The sequence below is a fragment of the Mobula hypostoma genome, chromosome 9 (assembly GCF_963921235.1).
Source record: "Mobula hypostoma chromosome 9, sMobHyp1.1, whole genome shotgun sequence".
In the NCBI taxonomy this organism is placed as follows: Eukaryota; Metazoa; Chordata; class Chondrichthyes; order Myliobatiformes; family Myliobatidae; genus Mobula; species Mobula hypostoma.
The window spans coordinates 44656282-44674050 of record NC_086105.1 but is presented as its reverse complement, the minus strand read 5'-3'; the positions used below and the strand labels follow the sequence as shown (position 1 = coordinate 44674050).

The 17769-nt window shown below is 40.0% G+C and overlaps 1 protein-coding gene across 1 annotated transcript in view; it reads right to left on the bottom strand.

Moving 5' to 3' along the window:
* LOC134351692 (sortilin-like) overlaps positions 1 to 17769 on the bottom strand; it is a 118147-nt gene that overhangs the window by 51855 nt on the left and 48523 nt on the right. The window contains exons 3-9 of the mRNA XM_063058203.1: positions 16641 to 16717; positions 12637 to 12739; positions 11217 to 11384; positions 11005 to 11078; positions 5718 to 5764; positions 1792 to 1928; positions 774 to 857 (exon numbers count right to left, since the gene is read on the bottom strand). Of these exons, the coding sequence (XP_062914273.1) occupies positions 774 to 857; positions 1792 to 1928; positions 5718 to 5764; positions 11005 to 11078; positions 11217 to 11384; positions 12637 to 12739; positions 16641 to 16717 (690 nt within the window). The remainder of the gene's footprint in view (positions 1 to 773; positions 858 to 1791; positions 1929 to 5717; positions 5765 to 11004; positions 11079 to 11216; positions 11385 to 12636; positions 12740 to 16640; positions 16718 to 17769) is intronic.

The following is a 17769-nucleotide window of genomic DNA, read 5'->3' as shown; positions in this document are numbered from 1 at the left end:
CAAAATTAATTGATTTTTCAGATGCACAGTGTTGAAACAAAAGCACCATCCCACTGAACTTTTAGTTTTTCTTTTACCATATAATTTTTTTTTAGATTAGAGACAGAAAAGACTGCAGATGCTGGAATATGGAGCACCACACATGCAACATCAATGGAGGGAAAATCATAGTTGACAATTTGGTTTGAATCCTTTCTTTCAGTGTCACATGCTATTATGGTTTGAAATTTTCAATTTTTACCAACAGCAACTAAAAACCAGCCCCAAATTCTTAATCAGTCATACATTGTAGCTGGAAACTACTGCAATAGTCAATGACTTGTCCATTGTGGGTGCCTTTTGACTGATTGAGAAAATATTATTTAAAACCAACTGTTGATGGATTTGTGGAACTTACACAAAATGCTGGATAAACTCAGCAAGTCTGGCAGCATCTATGGAAGGGAATAAACAGACAACATTTTGGAGCAAGATCCTTCATTAGGTCTTGGCCTGAAATGCAAACTGCTTTTTCCCCCTCCATAGACACGGCTGGACTTGCTGGATTCCTCCAGTATTTTCTGTGTGTTGCACAAAATTTCCAGTATCTGCATAATCTCTTGTGTTGATGGATTTGTCTCATGTTTATCCTAATAACCTAAAATACTTGATTTTGTCAAATGATGATAACTGAAAGAACCTCCTGAACCTGACTTTCAAATCATTCTTTCAAATGTTAGACATTTTACAAGCAGGAACAGATGAAGAGGCTTTGAGAATTACTTTGAATGTACCTGTTCATGACTGACAGGAGGGAGTTGAGCTTTATTCCAAGAATCACCCTGATCAGTAGACACGTAGATCGATCGAGGCTGGGTCTGTAAATAAAAATTGGTCATTCCATATGCTTAGAATTTTTGTTCTTTTATAAATTGTATGTACTCATGCAAATTTGTTACGCATATTATCTTTCCAAGCTACAAACAACATTTGACAATCACGAGTAGTGTAGCTCATCGAGAGCAAATGATTTACATGAAATAGTAAATGGAAAGGAATTTATTTTCTAAATGTAACTTCAACTGGCAGCTCGAAGTTGAAACTTAGACTGCCACTACTTTGAAAATTCAAGTTTTTGAAACAATTGCAAGCAGTTTAGTGACTAAGACACCTTGAAAGTCAACAAATTACAGATGCATTCACTTCCATATTAGTTCATGAGATATTATCAGTTAGATAACTGAATTTCAAGTACAGCCAATTACTTTCAAATAAAGTTTCAATATATAACAAATGCACAAGTTGTTGACAACAACAATTATTTGTACAGCGTTATTAAGATGTTTCACAGGAGTGTAAGGAATGCAAGTACCATCCAAAAGGAAAGGATTGGTGTGTTGATCCAAGTCCAAGCCAAAAGCCAGTTTTATTGGACTAGAAGCAATTTAGTAGCAGTTGACTGGAAATGGTTGCTTGAATTCAGGATAAAAATGTTCCCACAAATAAAGTTAATGGGACAGCTAAATCTAGACCTCTGGATAATGGGTGCATTGACATTACATCAGTTTATGCCCGGCAAATAAAATGCACCTCTTTTGTTTCTATACGCTGGTCCTTGTCACGGCAGAGATGAGTAATTTATGCAACTGTTTCAAACAACCGATTCCTATAAAACAATCACTCAGCCTCAATACCTTCTTCTATACCTTCTTTGATGATAGATTTATAACTTCACCAGAAGAACAATGTATAATCCTCTAGTTGCATCTTACAATATGTCCAAGTACTACTCCTTAAATGTAGTCATTTTACCTGGTTATTGACAACAGAGGCAAAGAGAAAACGGCCAGCAAAGCCAAATGAATAAACATTTGTCAGAAGTGTTGTACAAGTTTTTCCAAAATCCATTGTTCTCTTTAGCACCAGAATTCCTTTGTCATTTACATCATCTGTAAAATAATTTTAAAATAATAAAGTAATACTTAAATTTCATAACAGATTACATGTTATGTACATTTTTAAGTAAAAATTAGTGATAGTTCAACTGTTCTACTAGCTTGATCACCACCAAAGGCATTGACTTATATGATATTGAACACTGTGAGGTTACATATGCCTGTCAGCATTAAGAGCAAATCAAAGTTTTTATTTTATGGACCATATACAGAACAATTTTAAGATAAATGAAGGCTCTAAAACTTCATTGACAAATAGGAACACAAATAGTTCCTAGATTTTACTTCTATATAATTTTAAGCATATATGTAGATTTGCATGCATTGTCGACACTCACGGAAAACACGGAGGAATCTCCTACACTCTTCAAAACTGTTATAATATATGCAGCCTGATTTCATAATTGTACTGATTTATCACATCATTCATAATGACATGTCTGTAAATTTATTTTTTGATAAATTAAGAGATCTATAATATTATATCCTATGGTTCCTGCAAAAGATATACATGACAAACTTCCAAAATAGGCAGCAGTATTCCAGAGGGCTAGAGAGTAATCAATCAATCTAAAGCTTTTTCAGCTTCATGGCAAGTAGTGGAGGAATAAGAGAAGAAAGAGGGAAAAGGAAGAGAGGGAGCCAGTTCGTTAATATCTTCCCATTCAGGCTATTTGTGAAATATTCATCTTAGTGTAATACCAGTATGTGAAACAAGGATACATCATTCATCGAAATGTCCACATTTTACCTTCTGATGATCACTGACAATTAGAACATCTGCTCACCACAGTACAAAGCAAAAACCATCAAAATAGACACCATTTGGAATCAGATTATGCCATATTCCATATAAAAGTGAACTAATCACACTGCATATTCTTCCTTTGTTTCTCTTCAAAATGCCTTTGGTTGTTCTACGTCTCTTACGTAAAGCTGCTCGTGACCATCACATAAGTGGCAGTGAGTTGTTGATTCTCAGTACAAATAACTGGAGACAGTCTTGAAGAATAATTGCAAACATCTGTAGCCTAGTAGGACTGGGTGTAGATTTCATCTCAGAGTGAATCAGAGCAAATCTGCTGATTGCCTGACAAGAAAAGTAAAAGTGCTAATGCAAGAGTTGAAAGAAGGAGGATGATATTCAGGCAAATAGTCAAACTGTAAAAAGTTGAGTTGATTGCCATATGCATAAGCCCATGTATGCACAGATGCAATGAGAAAGTTACTTAGAGCAACATCCCAACCACATAGTGTCACAACGCAGCACTCACAAAAAAACTCATGCACTATTTTTATAAGAAAGAACACAAATTGAACGAAAAATTCATATAGTGCAAAGTGATCAAAGTCCTTTACTAAAATAGGATGACCAGAACTGAATGCAATACTCCAAGTGTGGTCTGACAGGTTTTATACAGCTGCAGCATGACTTCCTTATGCTTGTACTAAACTTCCCCCCGCTCCAATTCTCCTTCTTTACCGTCTTATCCATTTGTGTAGCCATTTTTAGTGAACTCTGGACCTGGATGGGTGGAGCATTGGCTGATCCGGCAGAAAATAGAGAGTGGGAATAAAGGGATCCTATTCTGGCTGGCTGTCATTATTACCAATGGATTCCACAGGGGTCGGTGCTTTTTACGATGTACGTCATTGATCTGGACTATGGGATTAATGGATTTCTGGCTAAATTCGCTGATGATACAAAGATATGAGGAAGGAGCGGGTAGTGTTGAGGAAACAGAGAGACGTTTAAAAACTTTGGTCATGTTTTTAAGGCATGACTTGCCCTGCACAAAGCCCATCATATCTTTCAAAATATGCATGAATCCTATTTCTCAGTCACCTACCCAGGAGCTTCCCTACCATTGACCTGAGGCTCACTGGTTTATAATTAGCGGGATTATACAATTTCTTTTCTTGAAAAGAAGCACAGCATTTGCTACTCTCCAATCTTCTAGGACCTTACTTATTGCCAGTGTGGACACAAAGAACTTTGTCAAAGCCCCAGCAATCTCCTCTCTTGCTTCTTTCAATACACTGCTATATATGCCATTAGGCTATGGGGACTTATCCACTTTAATGCTGTAAGGGGTTTCTTCCTTTACGTTACTGCTAAGGTGAATAAAATGGCTTCTTTGTTATGTTAAAATAAAATGGCTTTTCTGTGATGTTAACTGCTGAGACAGTGGTTCTCTCCCTCGCAGCTTGTTTTGGGTTTATAATTACTGATAACGAGAATTGTATTCATTTGCTAACCAATTGGGATAGATGTTATTCTTTCCTGTGTGTCTGTAAGCTATTGTTTTCGCGGGCTTTGGGGCAGAAGGTGCGATGGGGACAGAGAGAGGAGTCGCGATGCTGTAAGCTGGGTGACGGAACAGACCCCATGCAGAAGTCCAAGGCCCAGGGTCTTCGGCCAGGAGAGGAGATGAGGACAGACTCGTGTGGAGCGTCTGGTTGACCACCGTGGTTGGACCCAGGCGGCAGGTCGAGGAGGTCGGAGGAGATCACACGGTGGGAAGAGGACCCCGTTAATTGAGCTCCAACAGTTGTGCACGAAGTGGTTGAACTCTGATAAGTTTGGCGCCTTTTACTTTTCCTTTTGTATTGTATCTCTATTAATTACATAGTTCCAGTAAGATCTATAAATTGTATTCTGTGAATCGCATATGGTGTACTGTCTGTTATTTGGCGGGGTGGGGTACATCACACAGCATCTACACAAACTTGATTACCCAGTTTGGCGGGGCCGAAGGCTGCTCCCCCCTAGACGAAAGTGAGCTGAGCGAGCCTGAGGCCTACCAGGGGACTACAGTGCTTTTCAGGAAAAGCAGAATTACCTCCTCCTTGATATCAATATGTCCCAGTACAGTAGCATGCCCTGCTCTGCCTTCACTACCCTTCAAATGAATTCTCCTTCGTAAATACTGACACAAAGTACTTATTTGGTACCTCAGCCACTTGCTCTGACTCCAAGCACAAATTCCTTCAGTGAACCTACCCTCCCCCTAGTGATCCTTCAACATTGTCTCTCCTTACGACAGATTATTATGTTACCCTCCCTATGCAGAGTACAGTACAGATGCAGAATGTACACTACAAGTCACTGTGGCAGTCAGCTTTCTTCTTGTCGTTTGAGTTTCTGCTGCAGAACTTAGAAACTGCCTAGCTGTTCTTTGTGCTCTGGAGGAAGCTGTTAAACCAGCTGGGTGCTTCAACACATTTTTTGGTTCACAAGTATGTGAACAAAGTCAGTACAACTTCTGCATTAGAAAGGATGCGTTCTGAGATTTGTAAAAAACCTCTCCAAAGTTATGCCCCAGTGAACGGGGTTTCTGCTCGGCCTCCTATGCCTTATTCTTTTTATTAAGTTTGCTCATCAATCTTCTGTCACTTTCCCTTACTCTTGCTGACTTAAGTTGCAGACATTAAGCAGATTGTCCAAATACAAGAATCTAACTGAAGAGTCAGTTGGGGTGAAATCAGATGTGAGTGGTAATACACATGAGCAAATCAGCAGTGATATTTCAGTCCACTCAGTGTTAGTTTTTTTTGGCTTGAATGGATATAAAAATCAGCTGCTGATTCACTACCAGTTACGGTAACTGGAAGCAGTTCATTTGACCCAATATCACTGCAATATGCATCGCCAACAATAGATGGATCTGTACAACAGGGATAGAATGGGACAGGGGAAAGAGAAAGATGGAGAGATTAAAAGGTCAAATCCTACTCCAGATCTATCTTAAACGTTTGTAAAAAAAAATTCAGTTAACTTACAAAGGCCGTTAGGATGAGTTGAGAAAAAGATGGTGCTTCCTGGTCCCCTAAAAACAAAGAAGGTCATGAGAAATGATCATAAGTCTCTGAATTTTAAAAAATACAATATCTTGCAACAGTACTACAAAATCCAGTCACAAAATAGTTAGCGTTTGTTTGCCACTGCGATTATGAGCTCCATGTGTCAAATTAATTCAATATGTATGAAAAACACAGCAAGATTTATCCTCGTGAAACATTGAAATATGTTGTGTTAGAATTTTGAGGAAGCTAAATGAATGAAGGCGAAGTGCAGATCAGACATAATTTACTTTCATGGCTTGAGGGGCTGAATAGCCAAGTTCTGTTCCTACATAATCACAGAGCCTAAATTGCCCCAGGGGGTCGAGGAAGACAATTTTTTAGACATTGTTTATCCAAACTGTTTTTAAGTATTTCAAGGGCTATTTTATTAGAATGGAAAGATGCCTCTGCTCCCACTTTGATACAGTGGTTCTTTCAGGTGATGTTATGTCTTAATTTGGAAAAAATTAGAAGTCGAACTTTTGATCCTAGATTTGACTTTGAGAAAAGGTGGGGTTCTTTTGCCTGTTATTATCATTTGATTTGAGTTAATAAAGATGGTCCTTTTCTGATGCTTGGGTATATGGATGTGGTTGGCGGATTGATGTCTTTTTTTTAAATGGAAGCTTGTATGGCGTTTAGCTCCGGGTTTGTGCTCCAAATGGGTTTTTTTCCTTTTTTTTTATTATTAGGGGTTTTTTCCTGTTTTAGTTAGTAGAGGTTCTTTTTTTCCTTCTTTCTTTTTTCCATAAAAAAGCTTTAATATTTTGTTTTTTTATTATTATTGATATACTGTTCAGCTTGGTTGATAGTTTAACTCTTATTCTACATATGGATATGTTGTCTTGATTATTTTGATGTATTTTTCTCTGTTGTTGATTTTCAATAATAATTAATAAAAAGATTTAAAAAGAAAGAAAAGTATTTCAAACTATAGAAGGAGAAGAGGTTGGCACGATTTGGCCATATAGGGTTGCCAATGAAAACCGACATGAAACATGTTTTAAGAGGGGTGGAAATCAACAGAGATCAAAATGTTGATGATGTCAGCTGAGAGACAGTGGAGAAGGCTTGATATATGAAGCTCCTATGAGTACTCTGAGGGAAACATGGAAGATGAAAGACGCAAGAGGGAAAAATGCTGGAACCATGAAATGCACCCCTACAATTAAAAGAAAGCTGACATAAAAGAGACTTAACCAAAAGATTAAGAGGAGTATCTGTAAAGATTGCAAAAATATAGCACTACAGGTCATGATTACTTTTACAGATTACTTTTCATCAAAATGGACACAAGCTGGAAAGGCTAATAATCAGAATTGATGGAATTCAGTGTTGAGCCTTAATTATTATAATATACCAAATCTTTAGGACTTGTTGGAACAGTGTAGGAAACAAAAGAGAGTGAGAGATCAGTTTGGAGTGGAGAATTAATGCAATGGATTCTTCTTCCCAGGCAGTCCCTCAGGATTAAGGATGACTTGCCTCCCTCTGATTCTGTGGATTCTGATGTAGCAGATGAAGCCATTATGAAAAACATAGATTCTTCTACAGATGGGGCAAGTGATGGTCAAAGTGATGGTAGCTTATGAGGTGATCTGCTCTTCTTCTACTACTTATGCAGGACTTCAGATGCAAAGCCCCAAAGTCCTCATAACCATCCAGAATATTTCTTCTAGACTTTAAGTGGTCATGAGACAGATATTGTAAAAGTCAGAGGATGTTGCATTTCGAAGACAGGTTGAGCATATTCTTGAATCTCACATCATATTCTCAAAATAGACACATTATTTCAGCTTGATCATTTCATGATGGGCAGTTTCATGAAATATCAACTCCGTAGCGATTCTATTTTTCTCTCTCTACAGCTGCTGTGTGATCTGTTGAGTCTTTCCAGCAATTTCTTTTAAATTTGCATAAATTTACTATTGTTTTGGAAATTTAGAAGTGCTGAAATTTCAGCACTTTCCTTATTTATCTTCTACCTATACCACCTTCAGACAGAGCAACTCTGAGAAATAATTTTTTACTGTTGGCTCCACCACCACATGTGACACACTGTCTTTCTTGGCCTCCTAATCACAAACTTCACTTTTCTCCTCTTCCTTTCTCCCTCTCTCACTCTTTACTGCATTTTAAGTTCCTTTTCCTCATTTAGTTTTAAAGAAAAATTATTAATTAGAAATGCTAAGCATTTGTCTCTCTGCAGACATTATCAGACCCACTCTAAGCATTTCCAGTATTTCAGTATTTTTATGTTTCTTGTGTTTGAATTTTTTAAATCTTTTCATAGAGTTGCCAGTGCTGTATTTAATAAGGATGAAGCTATGGGTGGGCATATTTCAACTGAGCAGGAAGAATTAATCTCCAGTATTTCATGAAGTTCATGTTGGGAATATCACTCCCAAATGAGTTCCAATTTATTTTGAATTCTGGAGCTTATTGATCGGCCTGGCAAATCTTTAGATAGTGATTCCAAGCCAAGCAAAATTCCATAATAATTTTGTTAGGGATCAGTCTGTGACTTAAATATACATGAGGGAAATTACACGTGACAAAGGAATTCCCTTATAGAAGGGACGACCAATTTTCCACTTAAATTCAGAATGTGTTAACCAATGTTGGAACATTGGCAACACCATACCTCCTGCCTACCACCACCCCTTCTTCCCATGTCTACTTCTGCTCCCCATCTACTTCCCTTTTCCTCCTCTTTTCCCCAACTTCCTCCTTTAATTGACCATACCACCTTGGTACCCCCCTCACTAACCCTCCCCCCCATCTCATCTTTCCTCACTCATTTCGTTTTCCTTTAACCCTTCATTTTTTATCTTCTATCTAGGTTTGACAGCCTGAGTTGTCAGTGTGATTTAACTTGAGATCAAAATTATCATCTCGAAGAGGACCACAACCTTGTCATGGTTTGGAGGCTTGTGTGCCTCAGTGACCTGAAGAGCTATGTTGGCTGGAATTAGGGCTTTATGCTTCGGCTCTTGGTAGGGTCACCTATGCCAAACAGGTCAAAGGGAAGGGGCCAGACTACGAGTGGTCTACCAGTTCTGCAGGTTAGGGGGTTCAGCTCAGGGCTAACAATCCTGACTGGTAAAACAAAATTGTAATGGAAAAAGCAATGAAGAACCTTTCTACATCTTAGTGCAATGGTATTCCTGAGACTCCACCCAGGACTTGCATTACAGAGTAGTGAAAACTGAAAGGAAGCTACTAAACACCACCAGAGATGAGAATCTTCATTGCTGCCCCAAATGCCAGCAGCATAACATGCAGTAACACACACAGAATGATCATGGCAAGTCTTTCCCTGTGAAAATTTTCCTTGTCATTCCTGAAAGTAATTGCTGTAAGGATTGTTGTAACATCAGATGACTTTAAATTTCTTTTCAAAATCATGCATGAACCAATAATGTCCTTTTGCTGACTACAAAGTCCTGGTATGGTGGTCTGGGACAAATTGATTGGGGAAATAAGAAGGAAAGTAAGATCACATTTCCATGTAATGTTTTTTTTAAAAAGATTTGTTTATAATATTTACATTTTGCTCAATTATTTACAAATATACATTAAGTTAAAACATAAAATGAAAATATTTAAAAACTTGTCCCGCATGCATTTCAACTCTTGTGGTGCCACTGGTCCCAGAAGGTTTCCAGAGAGCCGATGGACATTGTGTGCTCTCTCCCCAGGGACACGTAGACACAGATTCAATCTCAAAAAAGGTGAAAGGCAGTCAGTTTGAGTGGAAACCCCCAGGCCCATTGCCCATACAATGAATGACCAGCTTGGCGAGGCCCAGTAGAAGACCAACAAGGGGGTCCTTTGACCAACTTGCCACCTTCTGCACAAAGTGCCCAAACATCAGGAAAGTGGGGCTGAAGGGCAAACAGAACTTAAGAAGCAGACTCTTCAAATACTCAAACAGGGGTAGCAATCTCTCACATTGGCATAAACATAAAGCACTGACTCCTCTAGGACACAAAAATGGCAGGCAACCTGGGAGTCCGTGAACCAACTTAAAAACCAGTTCCACGACACTGCTCTCTCCACCCCCAGTTCCACATAGAGAGACGTCCAATGGGATTCTATATACTGCTGGATACCAGAGTTAATATTATATGTAAAAAGCAGATGATTTGTTTAATATTGGTAATCTTATGTCACAAAATTTGGCTGTCAGACATGGAAACTATTTCCTATTTGATATTTAGTTATTACAAAGAAGGATATGATCCCACCGAGTCTATGTTGATTTTCAAAATAATCACATTCCCCCACTTCTTTACCTGTAAGCTAATCTCTCTTTCTCTCTCTCTCTCACTCACACACATCCCTCACCCACAACCTAAATACTCCAACCACCTACCTCCACTTCAGTGATTTACATCAGCCAATTTACCTACAAACCAGCATGTCTTTGGAATGAGCACAATTTAATGGACCAGCTAGTCTTTTCCTGTCAATCAGGTTTGCACAGTCATAATGGCCAATCAGAAGAAAAAAGATAGCATGGTTAAAAGAAAGGATGGTTGGAGGGAAAATCTATATAATAACATAATTCACCTGCTACTGTAATGATTTTTTTTCTTTTGCACAATAACAAAATGTTTCAAATTTTGCAGTTTCGTGAAGTTTTATAAACTGTTGCTATAAAACATATTTCAAATCATTAATGTACAGTGGATTGCAAATACAGTGAATTCCAGTTATTTGGTCTATCCGTTAGTCAGGGCAGCTACTTATCTGGGAAAACTCTTAAAGAACAAAAACAAACAGAGAAAGTAGCCTAGATTCCCTTCAGTTATTTGGGACACTGTGCTGCTTAATTGGGACAGGAGACTATTGCTGAACAGTTTCTAAGTAGTGGCAGTCAACGCGCATGTCACGTGTTGTTAAATACTACACCATATTTACAGCAAACAGTTTTTAAATAGCATCATGTGTGTGTGTTTGTGTTCAAAGAGCAATGACAAACTAATGCACAGCTTTATAGTACTGCAGTAATTTTGGTAGTGTTTTAATTTGTTCTGTATTTTATTCAAATTCATGTTTTCTTACTCAGTTAAATGGTAGTTTGTCTCTCATAATACCTTTTAACTATTTCCAGGAAACTTCAGCTAATTGTGGCAGCCACTTAATTGGGCCAAAATGTACTTATCCCATGTGTCCCAATTAACTGGAATCCACTGTATTAAAGTAAGTTACAACTTACCATGAAAATGTATAGACAAACTGATGGATTCTTTTCCATGCATCACCAAACTTTTGAGAAAACCAAAGATCATGCTGTAGCAGATGAAAAAGAAGATAAAGTGAGAGTTGATTCCAAATGTTCCAATAAAACACTTCAGAAATATTTCCCCTTACAGGCAGCCACAGTGGAGCAGGATAAACATTTTAAAAATCTATTTTTGTCTTACTTACATCAGTGCTGTATGCCAGCAGGTAATCTGAATTGGTGGAGTGATATATCATCGGCCGGCTAGGGTGGAAGGGTAGACTGAGGTAATGAAATGACCGACCAGAATCAGATGACTGCAATATTATGCTACCTTGACTTGCTTGTCTTGATTCATCTGCTATCAGAATCACCTATTGGTTCACAGAAAAGGAGTACTTTATTAATATCTGCCTAGATATTTGTAATGAATATGAACTAATACATTTTAGAAAAATAATAAACACAAAAAAGTCTTGCAGATGCTGGAAATCCAGAGCAACAGACACAAAATGCTGGAGGAACTCAGCAGGTCAGGCAACATCTATGGAAAGGAATAAACAGTCAATGTTTTAGGCCAGGTCCCTTCCTCGGGACTGGAAAGGAAGGGGGAAGATGCTAGAATGAAAAGTGGGGGGAGATAAAGTCAGGTGGGTAGGAAAGGTGAAAAGCTGGAGAGGAAGGAACCTGATAAGGAGAGGAGAGTGGACCAAAGGAGAAAGGGAAGGAGGAGGGGACCCAGAGGGAGGCAATAGATAGGTGTGAAGAGGCAAGAGGCCAGAGTGGGGAATAGAAGGAGGCAGAGGGGCATTATTTATTTTAAAACTGGAAGGAGAAATCGGTATTCATGCCATCAGGGTTGGATGATACCTTGATGGAACATAGCATGTTTCTCCTCCACCATGGGCGGCTTCATCTTGGCACAAGAGGAGGCCATGGACCGACATGTTAGAATGGGAATTGGATTTAAAATATTTGGCCACCGGAAGTTCCACTTTTGGCGGATGGAACGAAGGTGCTCAACGAAGTTTCAGACCAGGTCCCTTCTTCAGGACTTAATTTATGACAGGTCTCACCATATGGAGACCACATTGGGACATATTGAAGTACTGGACACAATAGATGACCCCAGAAAATTTGCAGATAAAGTGTTGCCTCACCTGGAAGGACTGTATGGGTCCCTGAATGGAGGTGAGGGAGGAGGCATGTGCACAAGTGTAGCAATTGGGCCACTTACAGGGATAAGTGCCGGGTGGGAGATGAGTGGCGAGGGATGATTGGGTAAGGGATCCCTGCGGAGAGTGGGGAGAAAAAGAGGAGGGGGAGAGGGAGAGGGCAATTGATATATTTACTGGTAGGATTCCTTTGGAGATGGCAGAAGTTGCGGAGATAATGTGTTGGATGCAGAGACTTATGGGGTCGTTGGTGAGGACAAGAAGAACTCTGTTACTATTAAGGCAGCAGGATGATGGGGTAAGCATGGATGCATGGGGAATGGAGGAGATGTGCGTGGGGGCAGCATCAATAGTAAGACATAGCTGAGGCCCATAAGAATGCGTGCGGCTACCCCTCAAGTCTGGAGAAAGTGGGAGGAGCGGAAGAAAAATCTTACTTTGGAAATCTCACCTTCTCTGAATGCTCCGGTCCTACACTAATTCCAAATTCTTTCCTTATATAACAGTGCCTGAGTATACTTGAGATATCAGTAAATGTTTTCCCATAATCCTCACTGCAATTCAAAAGACAACAAAATTTTAGGTTTTTAAAAAAGTGAAAAACAAATAGACTTTTTTGGTTCTTAGTTTTTCTTCCAGTTGAATATAATTTGCATATTTGCTAATTGTGTTTAATCGAAGTGACTGATGAAACCACATTTCAAGGGAACAGTATTAGAACAGTTTGCCTACAAGCCCCGACTAGGAGTTGAGGATGCCATCGTCTTCCTGCTGAACTGTGTCTACGCCCACCTGGACAAGCCAGCGAGCACTGTGAGGGTCATGTTTTTTGACTTCTCCAGTGCGTTCAACACCATCCACCCTGCTCTGCTGGGGGAGAAGCTGACAGCGATGCAGGTGGATGCTTCCCTGGTATCATGGATTCTTGATTACTTGACTGGCAGACCACAGTACGTGTGCTTGCAACACTGTGTGTCCGACAGAGTGATCAGTAGCACTGGGGCTCCACAAGGGACTGTCTTGTCTCCCTTTCTCTTCACCATTTACACCTCGGACTTCAACTACTGCACAGAGTCTTGTCACCTTCAGAAGTTTTCTGATGACGCTGCCATAGTTGGATGCATCAGCAAGGGAGATGAGGCTGAGTACAGGGCTACGGTAGGAAACTATGTCACATGGTGTGAGCAGAATTATCTGCAGCTTAATATGAAAAAGACTAAGGAGCTGGTGAGGAGAGCTAAGGTACCGGTGACACCTGTTTCCATCCGGGGGTCAGTGTGGACATGGTGGAGGATTACAAATACCTGGGGATACGAATTGACAATAAACTGTACTGGTCAAAGGACACTGAGGCTGTCTACAAGAAGGGTCAGAGCCGTCTCTATTTCCTGAGGAGACTGAGGTCCTTTAACATCTGCCGGACGATGCTGAGGATATTCTACGAGTCTGTGGTGGCCTGTGCTATCATGTTTGCTGTTGTGTGCTGGGGCAGCAGGCTGAGGGTAGCAGCCACCAACAGAATCAACAAACTCATTCGTAAGGCCAGTGATGTTGTGGGGATGGAACTGGACTCTCTGACGGTGGTGTCTGAAAAGAGGATGCTGTCCAAGTTGCATGCCATCTTGGACAATGTCTCCCATCCACTACATAATGTACTGGGTGGGCACAGGAGTACATTCAGCCAGAGACTCATTCCCCCCAGATGCAGCACAGAGCGTCATAGGAAGTCATTCCTGCCTGTGGCCATCAAACTTTACAACTCCTCCCTTGGAGGGTCAGACACCCTGAGCCAATAGGCTGGTCCTGGACTTATTTCCTGGCATAATTTACATATTACTATTTAACTATTTATGGTTTTATTACTATTTAGTTTTTATGGTGCAACTGTAACGAAAACCAGTTTCCCCCGGGATCAATAAAGTATGACTATGACTATGACTAGAAGCACTTGAGTAGCAGAAAACCTAAGACCCAAAGAACTGGAAGCGGCTTTAGAATTCTGGCAAACCACTAACAATGATGACAAAGATTCTTCAGTACTATTTAGACAAAGTACGGCAGAAACACTGAAGGTCAAGAAAAGAGATGAACTGACAAATAGAGAGGAAAGTAATACCATTTAGAAGAACACTTTGAAGAGCTGCCTTTTGTGACTCTGTCTTTGGTGTAGCTCCTCCTGATGCCATTCTACCACAAACTACTCAATTCCCCCTTGTGGCCACTCTGATGCAACCAGAAAATAAAAAGGCATACTGTATTCCATCTAACAAGGCCACAGGAGTAACTATCCCTGCTGAATGTCTAAACTTGACAGTGAGGAACTAGAGTCAGAAATTTACAATTTTATCTTCCTCAGCCGGAAAGATGAGAGTATGCAGGGGTAATTTAATGATGCTGTAATTATGACCTTTTTCAATATAGAAAGCAAATCTGATCTTGGTATTTAACGGAAGGATCTCCCTGCTATCTGCCAGAGGGAAAGTCATCATCAGAGCCCTTTTCTCAACCACCTCTTTAGCTAAAATATGCTTAATGTGAGGAGGTATGAGCAGGATAATGCACATTGCCACAATCAATGGAGATCCCTGTGAATGTCGCATAGAATGAGAGACCAGCATTTTTCACACTATCACTTGATGACATGATCTTCCTTTCCTCGCACCTGCAGTCACCTTTGAGAAAGTTCAATAGTAATTACTTATGCAGGAGCAGACTTAAAAGAGTGAATTGCTCAATGGTGCAAAGCAAAATCTCTGATTTCACCCTCATCACATTCCATACACCTCCCACCTTTTGGAATATACTGTTAGAAGATTGTGTAGTGTTAGTTACATCATTTTGATAGGCGATAAATAATACTCAGAGTCATGTGCAGTAAGTGGAACCAACATCAGACAATGCATTTCGCAGACTTGATGCCACTCAGAAGTAAATTTCTCCTCCACTTTGAGGCTTGTAATAGGATACAATCTTATTTCAATAGACAATAGACAATAGGTGCAGGAGTAGGCCATTCAGCCCTTCGAGCCAGCACCACCATTCACTGTGATCATGGCTGATCATCCACAATCAGTACCCTTTTCCTGCCTTCTCCCCGTATCCCTTCACTCCACTATCTTTCAGAGCTCTATGTAACTCTTTCTTGAAAGAATCCAGAGAATTGGCCTCCACTGCCTTCTGAGGCAGAGCATTCCACAGAACCACAACCCTCTGGGTAAAAAAGTTTTTCCTCAACTCCGTTCTAAATTGTCTACCCCTTATTCTTAAACTGTGGCCTCTGGTTCTGGACTCCCCCAACATCGGGAATATGTTTCCTGCCTCTAGCGTGTCCAATCCCTTAATAACCTTCTATGTCTCAATCAGATCCCCTTTCATCCTTCTAAATTCCAGTGTATACAACCCCAGTCGCTCCAATCTTTCAACGTATGACAGTCTCGCCATCCCGGGAATTAACCTCGTGAACCTACGCCGCACTCCCTCAATAGCTAGAATGTCCTTCCTCAAATTTGGAGACCAAAACTATACACAATACTCCAGGTGTGGTCTCATCAGGGCCCTGTACAAGTGCAGAAGCCAATTCTCTGGATTCTTTCAAGAAAGAGTTAGATAGAGCTCTTAAAGATAGCGGAGTGAAGGGATACAGGGAGAAGGCAGGAAAAGGGTACTGATTGTGGATGATCAGCCATGATCACAGTGAATGGTGGTGCTGGCTTGAAGGGCTGAATGGCCTACTCCTGCACCTATTGTCTATTGTCTATACTCAACTCCCCTTGTTATGAAGGCCAGCATGCCATTAGCTTTCTTCACTGCCTGCTGTACCTGCATGCTTACTTTCAGTGACTGATGAACAAGGACACCCAGATCTCGTTGTATTTCCCCTTTTCCTAACTTGACACCATTCAGATAGTAATCTGCCTTCATCTGCATTTCATACCAAATGTGCTCTCAGAAAAGCTTTACCTTATTTAAATAATATTGTGCTGAATGCTACTAACAGCATGTCAGAAACATACAGTCACTGTTATTTAGATGTAGAAAACTTGCAAATAACATCAAAGCAGTATCATACCATAATGGCTATATATCACCATTCTCTCATTATTACTGAGATTAAATCCTGGATCTCCTCTCTTAACAGACTCAATATGTCAAATGACCTCCTTCTGTGCCACAATATTATTATGATTCAATTCTAGCAAACGTACAATGGGAGTATCTTTATTGTATGTCACTCATCTCCAGGTCAACATCGTTTCGGGGTGGGCAATAAGTATCAAATTGCTAGCTTTGACCATAATTGCATGATTCATTCAAATCCCACAATTTACATGTAATGTTCACAATTAATCTATTTACTTGCAGAAACTCAACTTTAATTTGTAGATGTGGAAAATTTACAGAGCAAAGCTTTACACTGGGAATGTAGGATTCAGAACATCAGAAGTACACTCTTACCTTCTATAGAGCCGGGAATCTCCACCAAAAAATAGCCAAGAAAGTGGCAAGTTGAAAGTTGTCAATGCAAGAATGATCTGTAAAATCGAAATAGCAATTATCTTTAACCACTTGGCCACGTGCCCGACACAATTTGGAACAAGCCAGGTACAATGGGTTAATCAGAGCAGAAAATTTCCCTTGCTCAGTGGAGTGGCAGTCTCAGTCCACACCTTCTCCCAGAACAGCCATACCGCGGGACAGCATAATTACATTGACCAGAAAAAGGGAAAAAAAACTCAAGAGCTTATAAATGAGTGAAGACTTTTGCAGGCAGGAGGAGGTAATTAGAATGAACTGGTAATTAAAACAAGCCGTACTCTTTCTCTCTACTTTGCAATAATCCCATAAGGAAGGGCGGTATATGATAGAATATTTCCTTTTATTATCAAAATGTATTCTTGGATTAAATTCAGGTTTGAGGCAAACTCCTTAGACTTGTTAATTGAACTCTCAAAGCTTTTATTCCAGGTCAGTGCCTTTGATTTATCAATCATTCTGATCAACATATTAGAAACGCCGAAGAAACTCAGCAGGTCAGAGAACATCTGTGGAGAAGATTAAAAAGTTGACATTTTAGGCCAAGCCCCTTAATCAGGCCCAAAACATTGACTGTTTAATCCCCTCCACAGATGCTAACTGATCTAAGTTCCTTTAGCATTTTGTGTGTGTTGTTCAAGATTTCCAGCATTACAGAATCTGTTGTGTCAGCCATTTTGATACAGCAATTTAAGCTAGAAGGATATCAGCCTCTAAAACTGCAATTCTCCCAATTTACAACCAGGTTACACTGATCAGGTGTAGGCAGAACAGTGGTGGGGCTCATAGTTCCAGCAACCGGGTTCAATCCTGATTTCAATGATGACTATATGGAATTTACATGATCTCCAGGTGGCTACTAGTGCTTCCTCTGGATCCTAAAGACATGGCCATTGGTAGGTTAAATGCCCACTGTAAATTGCTATTGTATTACAGCACCTAGCACATCCTTTTGAAGAAAGGGGAGAGAAGATAGATAGAGAGGAGAAATAGATAAGGAGAGGGAAGACAGGAGTGAGATACCAAAAGGGAAACCGAAGGACAGACTATG